Here is a 14,866-nt window from a genome sequence, read left to right as displayed (position 1 = left end):
GAAAAAGTCCTGCAGAGCACAATCGGAAAGAGGAAACAAGTGACGAAATCTTGTCAACCCCGACACTCGCCCTAACCTTCCCTTACAAAAATTCACATACTCAAAATGCCATCCTTGATAATGAAAATCTAGATTCAAAGAGTGAAATTCTGCTTTTTCTAACACGAAAATCGACGAAGGAAAAATTCCTTTGTACCTTTCTGATGGCTGCAACTAGAAAGGATTTTTAGGCGAATTGCCAGAGTCATCTTCCCTTCCCAAGAAATCATTAATTTTAAAAAAGTTTTTATTCCACTTACTTGATATGGAATGAGTCTCCTCGTTGGTTGGCAACTACTTGGTCGTACTCCTCTCTCCTGTACTGGACGATCAGGTCGACCTGGTCCTGCAGTCCAAGCAGCAGCAAAACAGCCTCTTCTCTAGTCATGCCCTTGACCTCAGTCTCATTGACCTTGATGATTTTGTCTCCGGGCTGCAGCCCTTGCAGGGAGGCCGGGGAGCCAGGCTGCACAGCGGTGACAAAAATGCCAGCCTCGTTGCCGCCCGTTAGTCGGATTCCGACAGAACTCTCCTTTTGGAATGTGATGTAACGAGGGTCAGGCCTGAAACAAAAACAATGTTAAAAACTGAACAAAAATTTAGCATTAATCAAAATACATCGGCAGTTTATTCCTTTGGCTGAGGGGGTCGTCGTCGTACAACTGCCTCCTGGTGCTGTAGTAGTCCTCGGGCCTGGGCAGGGCGGGCCGCGGAGGCGGCCCCGATCCATCGTCTGCTGGCGTTGATGGCCTGTCCAGCTGAATGAGGGACACGTCCATCAGAGGCCCTCTCGACCTACCAGGCGTCCTCGGAGCGAGGTTGTTGGTTTTGTCTTGGTCTGAGAAAGACTGCTGGCCTGCCATGCCTCGCGTTGGCGGTTGGACGTACAGGTTTTGCGACGAGTAACCTGACGAATTCATTAGCAGGTTGTTGGTGCTATTTGAACCTAAACCATTTCAATTAGTCGCTGTGAAATTGAGAGCGGGAAAGAGAGATCAATTACTTTTGTGAAGCCCTTCTCGACTCAAACTTGTTGCTCCCATGCTGGAAAGGTTGCTGGCACCGTTTGTTAGAGGTTCTCTCCGCACCTGATTGCAATTCAAATTAGTTAATCCGCACCGCTGAGAATTCCTTTTCCGACTCACAACTAGGTTCAGTCGTTCTTTCGTCGCGTCCATCAACTTTTTAGCCTCTTTCAGGGTCATGTTTTCCGTCGGCAAGGCATTTATCGAGAGCAGGATGTCTCCTTCCCTCAAACCAGCCTCTCGACACCTCGAGCCCACCTCCTTCACAAACAGGCGGCATCCCAAAACTAGACCGAAATCTACGCAGACGAATTTAATTAATATCAGGATACATTTTCTTTTTTTACAGAAGATTAAAATCAATTTTTTTACGCAAGAAATAATTTTTTCTGGCAAAAATATAAATTTGAGATGAAACAGGGAATTGTTTACAGTTTTTTACAATCCAATAATGCCATTTCTGCTCTCAACTTTAATTCAGGTCGAGATCATACACAAATAAATTAAAAATTATTAAAAATCAAAGAAAATAAATTGGTAAAATTTAAAAAGAGCACAAATTGCATTTAAAAAATTGCTGCTTCTTCAAAGCCCACAAGACGAGTGTAATTCACTTACCGTCCTTCTTCTTGCCCCTGGCGAGTGAGACCCTGAGGGTCTGGGGCGTTTCCACGGCGGCCGCCACGTTGGGGTTGCTGCCACTTGGGGGCAGAACCACCCTGCGCTTCAACACCAGCTGCACCGTGTGTCCCGAGTCGCGCAAAACTTGCACGGCGGTGCTGTAGTCCACGTTCTCGAGGGACACACTGTTGGCGCTGAGGATGCGATCGTTCACCCTGCAAGCCGGCCACCAGGCACTTTTGCAATCAATTCAATTCACTCTCTCGGCAGCCGCCGAAGCAGCCGCTCCTTCTTCGCATTGCGAGAATTTTTAATGAGCACTCAAGCGGTGCAAGAATGGTTTCAAGCTACAATGAAGGTTCTAACGCAGGGTATTTTATTTTTTTAATTTGAATGCAACCGTCGGATCTGAATTGAAGTTCACAAAATCAATAAGTATAGCCGAGTTTTAAATTACCTCTAGCATTAAGAAAAACCTGGCTGGTAAATTGTTTCATCTTGTTTGGTTTCGTAAATTTGTTTGTTTACTTTTGCAATAAATACAATCCTGCAAGTTTTAAGATGATTAAAAGTATTGTTTTAAGATATACCATCCACTTTTCAAAACATAATTGCAATACTTCTTTTGACTGTTTATGGTACAATAAATTAATGAAGGACAAATTAAATGATTTGCTTTCTGTACAAAAAGCGTAATTAATTTAACAGTTAAGTTAGACTTGAATAATTAAAAAACAAACAATTTGTCTGGAAAAATAAATGAAAATGTATGATAGGAAATTTGTTAACCCGCCTAACTGTAAGAGCGATAAAATTTTTTAAGTGATAAGGAATTTGAAAAAAAGAACTCACTGCAGCCTTCCTTCGGCGGGTCCGGCTTTAAGGACGTCTGAGATGGCGATGGCGGGGTCACCGTTTGCAAAGTGCGGGTTGTCGCGGCCGCCGCTCACAGCGATGCCGAAGCCATAGCCAGGCACTCTGCTTAGGTTGACTGTCTTGTACTCCCAAGAAATGCGATCGCCTCCCTGCAAGACAAACATAGGGAAACGTTAGTCAATCGGGTGAGCCACTCGTGCACAGCACAGCACACACACCACGCACGCTCTTGACGCAAAAACAAATAAAGACTCGCGCTGGCAATAATAATGCGCTCGCTGCTGCTGCTGCTTCTATTTGTTTACAACGCCACTTGCCGGCCCATATCGGTCACGCCGCTCAGGTGCGACGACCTGCCTTTCGGTCCCAATTCTTCCAAACGCATTTCGCTAATTATTTCCTCTCGGGAATCTGTCTTAATTGGTGGCTGAATAATATAATTGCCGGTCCAAATTAGACCATCTGGCGTTCCAATCGTCGCTTTGGCATTAATTGATTCGTTTTTCACAGAAAATGAAGATTAATTTTATGAGTTTCTCCGTTTTGAGCCTTTCACTGGTCGATCTCAGGGAACTAATTAAAAAAACAGAGTTCATTCAGTTAGTCGGCCTCTGCTTTGCTTTGCTTGCTCCGCGGCGAGGCTCAATAATCCAGTTTTTCCACATGTCATTCGCGATGCGTTTTGTTTTCCTTAAGCGAACTGTTGACCCAAACGAGTCTCATCTGCTCCCATTTCTATCCAAACCAATTAACTTTCAAAACAAATCCTCGGCTGCAACTTTAAGCACACATGAACGATTTCGGCTGCCCGCAAAGTGTAATCCAACGCGGCCGCGATGCCGAGTATCGATTGCGCGCCTATTTTTCATCTAGCACACATTTCCCGACCTCGACGACTCTCGCCACCGGCAAATTTTTTATCCAAATACATGCCGCCTAGTACAATCAACAAAGGCGGAGGAGATGCTGCAGCGTGATAAGCGAGCCAGTGTCGAAATTTCCTCTCAAAGAAACGCATGGAGATGAACGCTAATTGCTGTCTGGCTGTCAATTTACGTGCGGGCCAAGAAGCGATTCTATTACATTTTTCGGGGAATGCTTCAGTGGCTCCGATCGCAAATCATTCGTCATTTCCAATAGCGCAGAACGAGTTGATTGCTGTTGGAAACCATTAGCAGCACGGAAATTGCACCGACCAGCCGGTGTAGCAAAGAGAGATCGGGATACATTTAAACAAAGGCGTTTCGCAGCAAACTGACACATAATACAAATTAAAACCACGACTCCTGCCTGGCACGTAGGTTTGGTTTCAAAAAGAAACATGCGATCCAGATGATACCTTATACTGCGGTGTATTCGCATTCGCGGGAATTAAGTTTTAACAAATTCACAAAATAATTGGTTCTAGTTACAATTGAAAGGATTCCCAACAATCAGGTGCTATATAAAAATCAGGAACTAAAAATTCGATTTAGTTGAAACACTTAAAAATAAACGAGCTCAACTAATTCTGAGAAGCCTGACAGTGGAATATTTTTTAAAATAAAATAGGTTTTTTATTTCACGCCAAATAAGAGAATAATTTCCTTTCTCAAGAATTTTCAAGCTTTACACGCTGCACCTTAACGATAGAATGAAGCACTTTTGAATTTAGTACCTGTTGGACGGAAACAATTCGGTCCTGATCCCGAGTAAAAAGCGAAGACGACAATAATCCCTTTTCAAAAAATCGAGGCGTGAAAAATTCGAGTACACTTGACGGAGCACACACAGACCGAAAAAAAAGACTACTGCGTCTGACAAAAGTGAACGCCTCGTTGCTGCTGAGGTAGCCGATGGGTAAAAAAATGCATAGACGAGATAATAACAGGCAACTACCCGCCTAGAATAAAAGAGGGAGAAGAAAAAGAAGAAGAGTCTAGCAACGCATAAAATATGTAGAAAAGGAGAGTGTGTAATAAGTCGAGAGATGCAGCGTGGCAATCCAATCAAAAATGAGCCACCGCGGCGGCAGCGCAGGTAAAAAGGCTATCATTAAAGTAGCCAGCAGCGACGGTCCGATCTTGAAAAACGGCTTCGCAGCCTTCTTGTAAATTAAAACGAGTCGGCCAGAAATACACATATATATATATATTTATATTGAGCAAACACCAGAGATTTATTTCAATGAATTAGCCGCGCACCACCGTTGGCATAATCTCCCTTTCGCGTCTGCCGCACAAATTCATTAATTCGCTGCTAATGGCCGCTTTTCTCCGCCGCGCACAAAATTTGATCTCAGATCGCCGCTATTCGCCCACGATTCAGCAATTTAACTGTCGCCTCGAGACCGGGCTGCTGCTGATTTGGCGCAATGCGTTTGGGTAATGAAATAGAGCTATCACAATCAGACGAGGAAAAGCTTTTGAAAATTATTTGTCGGCATTTCATACGATTTTTGTGATGATGCTCTTTGAATTATTCATTTTGGGTTTAACGGCGGGATTGGAGGATTTTCTCAGATTTTCCATTTACGAGCACAATTTGACGCCATGCTGATGACTTTTAACGAGGAACTTGCCGTCTTCAAAACTTTGTTGCGACTTGGTTTATGCTAATTCAATTCGGAAGCATTGACCTTGGTTTTTACAAAACTGCCATCTTTTGCGACGGTATTCACGTTACGTTTTATTAAAAATAAAAAGCCTTTTTATAGGTGTTGCTTATTCTATTTTTGAATCATAGGTTTGTATCTGATCTAAAGAACCAGTTAATTTGCCCTGAAGCTTAGAAAACCATTAAATTTTTATTGGCTACGAAAACCACTATCGTGTTTTTTGTCCACGAAATTAGCCACCAAAAGTGAATTATTAATCATAAATTGTGGTTTGACATTGAAAGCTGATACGATTAAAAGAAGGAACAAGAGGTTTCAATTTTATAGAGGGATCCACAAAACAGAAGATTAATAAGCTGACCTGAATTTAATTTGTTTTTAACACTTAGAAAATTCCTTTGTTTTAGGATAATTAGAAAATTGAAATACTATTAAGAAATCGAAATAATTTTTCTACGAGCAATTAATTGACTTCAATTACAATCATGACTACTAACAATTTTATTTTTCAAAAAGGAATTTTTTGTGATGTATAGAGAAATATTATTTATAGGATTCTGAGCCCGATTTCTGACAGAAAATTATCGGTCTGACTGTTTCTAGCGGCTGCCCATCAGTGCGAATGAGCTTGTAACAAATTTTCCACAAGACCGGTGATTCTCAAGAGCAAATAACTAGGCAATAAAGCACACGTTGGCGCGAAATTCTGCCAAATTGCCGGCAAATTAAGCGGGAAGAGAGGCAGCGGCGCACGCGGGCCGGGTCATCGGTTGGAGCATCCAAAAAGGTTGGAAATGTTTGGTGCGCGCGTGCAAAAATTGACCGCAGGTATGTACCGCCGCCGAGCAAGACGCGCAGCACACGAGGAAGGCAGCAGCTTTTCGAATTGGTCGGCGGCCTTCGCGGCTTAGCATTGAACGACCGACCGACCGACTGAATGTCGCGGTCCAGCGGCCGTGCACCAATTACACAGCCACCAAAAGTCGTTGGCTGATGTTTTCCCCCGTCGGTCGGTCGGTCGGTCGGCGGCGGCAGCCGCGAGATGAAGCAATGAAAATATAACCGGCTAAACGCTGCGGCGCACGATCGCGCTGTCCATTCGCGTTCTGTGTCATACTCGGTATTAATTCCAATTATGAGCGCGTGGGCCGCCGTGACAAAATCGAGCTGACGCGATTGATTGTGCTCGGCATGGGACGGGATTTTCACGTCAAAACGAGAGAGGCAACATCTGCTCCGGTAATTAAGGAATGACGGATTAGAGCAAGTCCGAGTGGAGGCATCCAAAAGTAGACTGTGTGTACTGGCAACTGGAGCATTGAAGGCACACGTTACAATGGAATTCCTCACGTCATTTATGGAGAGGCTTAATACCAAAAGGAACAATTATTTGAAGCTTTCGATTTGTGTTCTAGGTTCTCAAGCACACACTCGACTAACTTGAAAGAGAACTAAATTTCTTTCATTGGCCATAAGTGGAAATTTCAGTTCGTACACGCATTCATGCTACAAATAAAAAAAACTCAAGGCCTTTAACACAAATTACAAAATTACAGGTTACAACAGTTTATCTCAAATACAGGGATTTTGTTTGTAATTTTTTTCCTTTTAGAGCAGAAAAATGTTGCTTGGTATTGCACAGTTTGGATATGTTGTGTTTGGGAAAACTAGTTTGTTGTCATTTGGGTCACGTGGTCAGCCGCCAACCACCGTGAATTTGGATTAACTGCTCTAGCCACGCCAGCCGCCAGTCAAAAAGCCGGAAAAATCGACAAGTACCGGTAAAAATGAGCTCGGGACCCTCTGGCCGTTCAGCACTATCAAATCTTGCTCTTAAAAATTTGTTAGCCGCAACAGCAGCCGCCGGGCTAAACTTCGGCTGAGACCTCTTCAGTTTTCCATCAAAATGTTAGGTCATTGATATTTTTTCTGTTCTGAAATTGTTCAACTACGCTAGTTGCCAGTAATCATAACCTCAAAATCCCGGGGCTGACAAAACGGCCTAAAAAACTACTTAATTAAATTTAAAAGATGGCTCAGCTGCTGATTGATATTCAAGGGTCTGGATTTGGGATTCGACAGACAAAGGGTGTGACGGTCAGGGTCAGCGAACCACCTTTCATCGAAGTACGTCTGCGCGTGGGCTGCTGCAGACTCATCAATACAAAAGACTGATTCCATGAATACAATTTGTTCAATGGTATCTAGATGGAATGCGAACAAAAGAATGATATGCGTCAAAACGGAATGGGAAAAAAGGCGCTGCTCGTCGATGCAAATGAGACCGACGCCGATGATGCTTTTCCCGATGCAGACGCTGATTTTACAATTAGTCCCACGGGCCTGAATGGAAGACAGCCTGGTTGGAAGCGGCGAGTAATTGGCGCCGCCATTGTTTCTCTCTTCATTTACCTCGTCGCCTTGGACAGAAATGTACGCGCAGGCGAAAAGGGTGTGCTTGCATTTATTTGAATTGATCAGCCTTGCTTTTTCTCTCTTTCCTTCTGCCAGTTGCATTTCTGCGCGCCACGATTTATATTGCTCGAGAGCGACGTTTGTATACGCGTTGGGCAAGATCTCTCGAGTGCAGCGCAGGCACAGCACAGGCGGAATGCCGGCCGCCGGTCTCGGCACTCACTTCGTTAATAATAACTTTTTCACATAAATAAGCCGCAATGGATGGAGGAAGGAAAAAAATGCGCTCGGTCCCATTCAGTTCGTAATTTTCTGTCATCAACGCCCAGGCAGACGTGATCAGAGAAAGACGCCGCGGGAATTAGTCCCGAAATCACGACGATGTGATAATATGTAGGTGTCGTCCTTTTCCAAGCCAAAATCGAGTGACATATTCCATTCATTAGAGAGTTACAGTGCATTTGATTGGAATGCAGGAAACGTCGCCGATGAACACTTTCCACGACATTTCATCTCATTCAATTATTATTTGTATTGTATGTCTCGCGGGGAACGTGAGTTGATTTGGAAAGTTGATCTGACTGAATGTGAGCATAAGAAATGCTGGAAACGAAGAACTCACCAAAAAATACGAGACACGAAATTAGATTAAAACATTCCGTTTCTCCTGGAATATTTTCCAATGAGATTGAAATAAATTCAATTAGCGCGACTTATTAAGAATTAATTTTCTAACCAGTTTTACCAAGCGTGGGAAATGATTACGAATCGCTACCGATTGAATGAAAACACAGTCTACAGGGAACTATTCCCGCGTCTCTAAATAAAATGTAAATTTGGAAAAAATTTACATTATGAAGGAAAAATTATTAGCATATTTGAACTATTTCATTACAAAATATTCCAGCAGCACAAGAAACAAATAGTTGATAATTTTAGTAAAATTTTAATTAATACCTGTCCAGTTAAAATTCGAATTAAAGCGCCCGGGCAACCTGATTAACCTGATGTATATGATAAAAAAATAGTAATCCCTCCGGTTCTACAAAAAATGCCTAATAGCATTACTTTTTATTGCGAATGAGTAAATACCAGAGTTTCTTTCCTGTTCCAGGCAGACAAACATTTATTCGTGCGTCACTCAAGGAAACCCGAACCTGAGCACGTCCAATGCAAAAGGGTTAAAATTTTCATATCGTCTGCTCGATGACTAATAAGACGATGGACGGAAAATGAACTTTACCGAATCCAATGTTAGAGTTGCAACAGAAACGGATCGCGGACGTAATCAAGTTGAGATGTCGGTCATTTGCGCGAAGAGGTTCTTGTGGGAAACGGAGCCATTAAATTGGCCCATCAAATAATAAAAGCGAGGAAAATAAACAGGCTGGAATATTATGTTTGTTATTTGCGGTCACGCAATGTGTTTCAGTGAGCAAAACATGCTCTCAGCTCTCATGCAAATAACTCCCCGCCCAACCAGCCTCGTGAATCGACAACGTCGAGAATAATTTCGCATGACCGACGTGGCCTTTAAATCGGAATTGTATTAAGAAGAACTCTCGTACTCGAAAAAATTCCATGCTGCTGGAATGAACAATCGGAATTTCCGGACGATATTGACATCATTATGTTGCGAGGTTTTTCTTCCACAAATGTGATTTATGAATTTTGACGCTTGTGGCCGCGACTAGTTTTAAGCTTTGCCTCCATGACCTTTATCGCATAAATGACAAATGATTTATCGTTCCCGCAGAGTTTCGAAATATTACCTGGCTAAAATTGCTTGCAATGTCCTGTAAAACCAACATGTTAAACTCCAGCAAAGCGTAAAATCTTCAAAATAATGTGTATTGGCAGCTAGAAAAAGGGAATTTTCTTCACAATGCAAGGTTTGTGAAATATTCAACGGAACAAAAGGTAGGTTGAGAATGCGGTTGGGTCAACAACAACCCCTATTCTCTCAAAATAAAAAAGGGCATACAAAAGCCCACATCACTCTATAAAAATATTTAACCAACATATTCAATTCAATCCCTTAAGCTTGACTACATTATAAAATAATTAAAAAATTATCTTTTTTAAAGGAGAAGGAAAATAGTCACACCTGCCTGATTTGCGAGTGACACTTCACTCCCTCCACCTCTGCACCGACCCAACCTTGGAGCGCGAAAGACAAACAATTCATTCTATTCAAATTCGGCTTTATATCAGAGGAACCAATGTCGCAGAATAAATTTGCTTATATGCCACGCCAACAAGAAAGAAAGCACTCAAGCTGTGCACACATTTCATTGCCTGAAAGAACGAATTGCTTCAAAATTTAAGTAAAGAGAGAAAAAGGGGAAAAATGGGAACAGGTAAAACATGTTGCAATATTGTGTTCACTGTAATTATGTAAACGTCAGGTATTGCCCAAGATTCGGGTGATTAAATTACAAAAAAAAAATAACACGAATATTATGAAGCAATAAAACGCAGACGATTTAAAAGAAGATTTAGTTGCAACTGGCAAATTTTCTTGAAAGAATATTTAAGGTATTGCGAAAAATATGTCAAATATTTTATAATAAAGTTTCATCCCACAGTGAAAAAATAAGACACCAGGAATGCCCAGGTGTCTTGAGTGAAAAAATTTGAGGGGAACGACCAACCAGCATACCAGAATTTTGGTATTCCACTCGCAATTTCGCCGGACGAGCAATTTTGAGTACTCAAAATGGGGCAGGGGGAAATCGCGGGCGCAAGAAACCAAATAAGAAACAAGAGAAACCCTGGCGACGAGCAGAGAAACGCGCCACGGAGATCAGTGGCCCAGTAAAAACTCTCGACGGCAATAATTGTGCATGCATCACGATGACTCGATGGACAGCTTTCTAAATTGCTTGTTTGTTACACAACAAGTGGCGAGAGGGCAATATTGTTGTTTCATTATTTAGACTTTATCGAAAAATTGCATCAATTAATTCGAGAAAAAAATCAACTGCACCAGTTGAGCGGGTCACACCCAGCAGAATGGAATTCGTTCGTGTCCCTTTTCGGATTTTCCTCCTATTCGGTCGCAGCCGCGTGCTAACGACACCAATTATACACTCCTTATTCCCGTTCGCTCATTCTATATTTTGAGTCCGATGGGGATAACAGTAAATTATGTATGAACGAACGCACAGAGCCGACGAGAGTAAACACAAATCGCAGGCGTCGATTGACAGCTACCTGAGAAGGCATTTATTTTATTGAAGCATTCGATCTGCAAGCTCATGCGAGACGGAAAGCTTAATCAATTTGGCATCCAGAAGTGTAATTGGAGTCGAAACACCACGCTTACCGGGAATCGATCAAATTAAAATAATGGAAATCAGCGTGGCGAAAGCGTTATACGTTCATAATTCTCTCGCTCGAGTGCAGACTGAAAAACTGAGACCGCGTTTGCTTGCAGCGCAGAATTTAAATCAGATATTATATGCTAGAGGGAACTAAACGTGTTCACGGATCAGTGAGCGAATGATCTTTAACCTTCGTCCACAGGTTGGAACGCGGGGAAGGGTGCGTCCCAGTTGATTGCCGCAATTCTTTTCTGCGTGCCTTAGCATTAAAATTTTCTTCTCGTTTTCCGCAATTATCCCCAATTAGACGCAAGCGAAAATTAATTAATCCGTGGACACGCTCACAGAAGCCTGCAAAAATATTTGCGCGCGATTGCGTTATGCGTTGAAACATTTGTCGGTCTTGTGCCTGGCAACATCACTATTTTCGTGCGAGTGACAATATTACGCTGCAAGAGCAACAACGGAGCGCGCTGCTTAATTCAAAAGCCTTGCTGTGTAAATATTTTCAACCAAGCCTATAAATATTTTCCGCCACTCTCTGGAATTCACCTGCCTCGCGGCCTTCAACATTCACCACTAAAGCTTCGGCAGGCACTGCCAGATAAATAACAAACGCACAACTGACTCGCTCTTGCTTCTTGCCCTACCACTCCCGAAAAAGCCGACGAACCTTTCGCGGGTCTACATTTTTTCGCATCTATTCAAAATCACAACCTCTTAAAATCATCCTTAGGTACCTGTTCGGTTTCGTTAATCCTCTGGGGAGACGGTTGATCCATTATCTGACTAACACACTGATCCACCGGCCGGCCGCCACATGCTATCTTGCAGTTAACTTAATATCACAATCACTGACAGCTATTTGGGCCGAATTCAGCGGATATGGCACTTAAGGGATGCGAAAACGGGCCCGGTTTTGCCGGCGTAGAATCGAGAGAGGGAGCAAACGCACTGCACACTAGAGGAGGCGCACGATACCTCCGAACATGGCGACTTGACCGACCAACTGCTGAAGGTACAAAAAGCGTTTTATGAGAGAGGCAGGCGAGGATGGAGAGTAGGAGGCAGGTAGGGACTCACTCGCGAGGGCCAGTGTGGATTTTTATGTGAAGAGGGGAAGAGAAGAAAAAGCAGAGAGGCTCGCGAGAGCTTCGAGAAGACGAGCCTGCTCTCTCGACTAATCTGTATTATATATATGTGTGTGTTGTGAGAGTCGGGGAAAAAGATGAAAAAACGCGAGACTTGGTTCTTTTTTTTGTGGCCGCGGGGTGTAAAGGTGAACGCTGCTGCATTGTGATTAGGAAAGAGATTTTCTTTCTTTCTCGGCTCACTCCCGTAGTATATACAGGTGCAAAAGGGGGTGGTGAACGAGCTCCCGTAGAACTCCATCGTTTCCTGATCATTACTTTCCGAGTGCCTCGCGAGTGAACAGCAGCTTAATTTATTACGCTTGGATGAGTTCGAATTAATGTGACTAACATGCGATATCATTGGAAAATTAATTACTACACGGTGCACATCCACGATTCTGTGACTCACAAATGAAAAGTCTGTTCATTCCAAAAAAAATAGTTATCGCTCGTGATTTTTCACGTCACGTTCCCAGAACAAGAAAATCTTTAAAATTTAAAAATCGCGAGGAAAGTTTTATATCGCTTACCTAGAAGTGCACTAAAAGTACCACGAACTTCACGAACACAAACGATCCGTAAATACTTTCTTTAACTTGTAAACCGCACCAGAAAAATTATGCCTATCCCTTCTCTTTTTTGATTAAGATTGAAACATTTCAAATTCTAACAGAAGAGTGCGGTATTGTTATCATTAATTGTAGCGTTTGCCTTGTTGTTGTTGGAAAAAAATAACGACAGTAACCAAAAACCAACACGTGTGTTTCAATAAGTTTCGTAATTTTTTCGATATAAGAAGATTAAAATTATGTCACTAGAAGGGAAACGTAAAACCCAATTTTTGGTCGCATAACAAAGACTGCCAGATTAGTTGCAGCAGCAAGGTGAACACATCACAAATCTCCTGTTATATCCCCTAGCTAACGGGTATAAGAAGTCTGTCTATTGAACACAATTCTGTAGATTTAATTCGCATTCCAACAACAAGAAGTAAAGTAGTTTCAAGAGGTTTGAAACCTTTTAATCGACCCCCCCCCACATTATATAACTATTTAGAGTATTTCCATTGATTTAAACTTCAATAAAAATATAATCTTAAGGTCAGACGTGGAATACGAATTCGAAGAAAAATGCATTACGTGATGCTGACGTACTCTTGAGCTCTGAGCAGAAATAGAAATTCTGGTGTGAAGATAACAAAGCTTTTCCGAGACAACAGATCATTTTTCTCTGGTATTTTACACCCATCGAGGGAGTGATACAATTACAAACGATGCGCACCTCGCTCGTTCGTGCAGCAGCTTCATGGAGTTCACCTCTTTGGAGTTTAATCACGCACAAGACAAGCAGAGAGTCGGCGCGAATGAATGGAAGCTGTCTGTCCACGCCGCACTCTGATTTCCATCAGACGAAAAATAAATATCTCAATCTGCCATTTTTAAATGTCCCGCGCGAGATATTGCTGCTATTTTTCTTGGCCGAGAGTAATAATAATTCTCGTGTGTTGTGTGCGCGCGCGCGGGGGTACGGAAAACGAACGCTCGTGTTGCTTTTGCTTGGCTCTTGCTCTTAGCAGTCGGCAGAAGGTTACGTCGGGAGACATTTTGGTCTTTTTGCCAAAATCAAGGCCAGAACAAGTTCATGACGTCACCTGGCTCGGCAATCACTCAGTCGGCACGCTCGCGAGAACCATACGCTGAGTACCATTGATGCTGCGCCACCCATCACCACCAGACAGAGGTGCAGCTGACTTAATTAGTACAGATTATTGCCCTGATGATACTACCCTAGATTATCTCTTGTAAAGGAAAACGACTTTTTGAAGAGGGACGCCAACAATGTTTCCTTATTAGTTTTTAGCGGTTTACTTTTACACAACAGCCTGGAAAAATGTCATAAAGCGTGGGAGAAAAATTACAAATTTTCAACATTTTAACCCTTTAATTTTGAAATTTAATTAATTTTGTCAAATTTGACAAAAAATTGAAACAATGAATTATGTGACAGATTTCGTAATTTGCTTGAGGAAATATCTCAAAAAATTTATTTCTTTTTTTCCCGAGGTCGAGACAACTGGTCAAAACCACTCCCAAACAATTTTCATCTGATCTACTATAGGAATTTTAAGAGGATCAAGGCCAGAAACGGTTTATTTTTAAAAATCCGATTTTCAAAAAGGAATTTTTGTGGCTCACCGAGAAATTTATATTTTAGAACTGGCCCGTATTTAAAAATTTGGGTTAAGTCTTTCTCACAGCAACTTTTGTTCGACGCCAACTTTTAACTGCATTTTAATTCCTGGCTAGTTGGCTACCGGCGGCCCACGATCGGCACTTAATGACGCCCAAGCCTAGAGACGAGGTGAAAAGGCCTCTTGCTCAATGTCTTTGCCAAATCCTTCCGCATACCGCGTGTAAACTCCTTCATCCGGTTGAGTGTCGCGCGGGTCTAGCGCGAACGACGCGATTGAATTATGGCCCAACGTGCCGACCGCCGAGAACCGAGAAATGACCCGCCAAAACGAAAGGCTTAATTACTCGAGCGACCGCCGTGAGGGAATAATGCGTTTCATGCTCAATTGACTCGCAACAGAGCGTAACTGTGATTTTCTTATAGCGAGATTTACGACGCATAATTAGCAAATTATTCGGAAAACGGGAGTCCCGAGATTTCTGTCATTGTAAGAATCGCCAGCAGCATGTCGGGGTCTCCGTTCCACAAATATAATAGCAAAAAAGACATTAAAAGGAAGTGTGTCGCATAGAGGGAGACAAAACACAGTATTTTTTTTTTAGAAAATTATTTTTTCCCTGCAGCGTTTGATTTCTCTCGCTG

General features: G+C 42.4%; 1 protein-coding gene across 13 annotated transcripts in view; it reads right to left on the bottom strand.

The window, feature by feature from the left end:
* Window positions 1–14,866, bottom strand: part of LOC135938893 (tight junction protein ZO-1-like) — a 58,585-nt gene that overhangs the window by 12,748 nt on the left and 30,971 nt on the right. For 12 of the 13 annotated variants that reach the window (XM_065482906.1, XM_065482917.1, XM_065482904.1 and 9 more), the window contains 6 exons: window positions 2,538–2,710; window positions 1,683–1,900; window positions 1,185–1,363; window positions 1,043–1,127; window positions 658–985; window positions 300–602 (listed from right to left, as the gene is read on the bottom strand). In XM_065482906.1, coding sequence (XP_065338978.1) covers window positions 300–602; window positions 658–985; window positions 1,043–1,127; window positions 1,185–1,363; window positions 1,683–1,900; window positions 2,538–2,710 — 1,286 coding nt within the window. Of the gene's footprint in view, window positions 1–299; window positions 603–657; window positions 986–1,042; window positions 1,128–1,184; window positions 1,364–1,682; window positions 1,901–2,537; window positions 2,711–11,638; window positions 11,933–14,866 lie in introns of those variants that run through there. The other variant, XM_065482916.1, reaches the window with a different exon arrangement.

Source organism: Cloeon dipterum, chromosome 3, assembly GCF_949628265.1.
Source record: "Cloeon dipterum chromosome 3, ieCloDipt1.1, whole genome shotgun sequence".
NCBI classification, from domain to species: Eukaryota; Metazoa; Arthropoda; class Insecta; order Ephemeroptera; family Baetidae; genus Cloeon; species Cloeon dipterum.
This window is presented reverse-complemented; position numbering and strand designations above follow the sequence as displayed.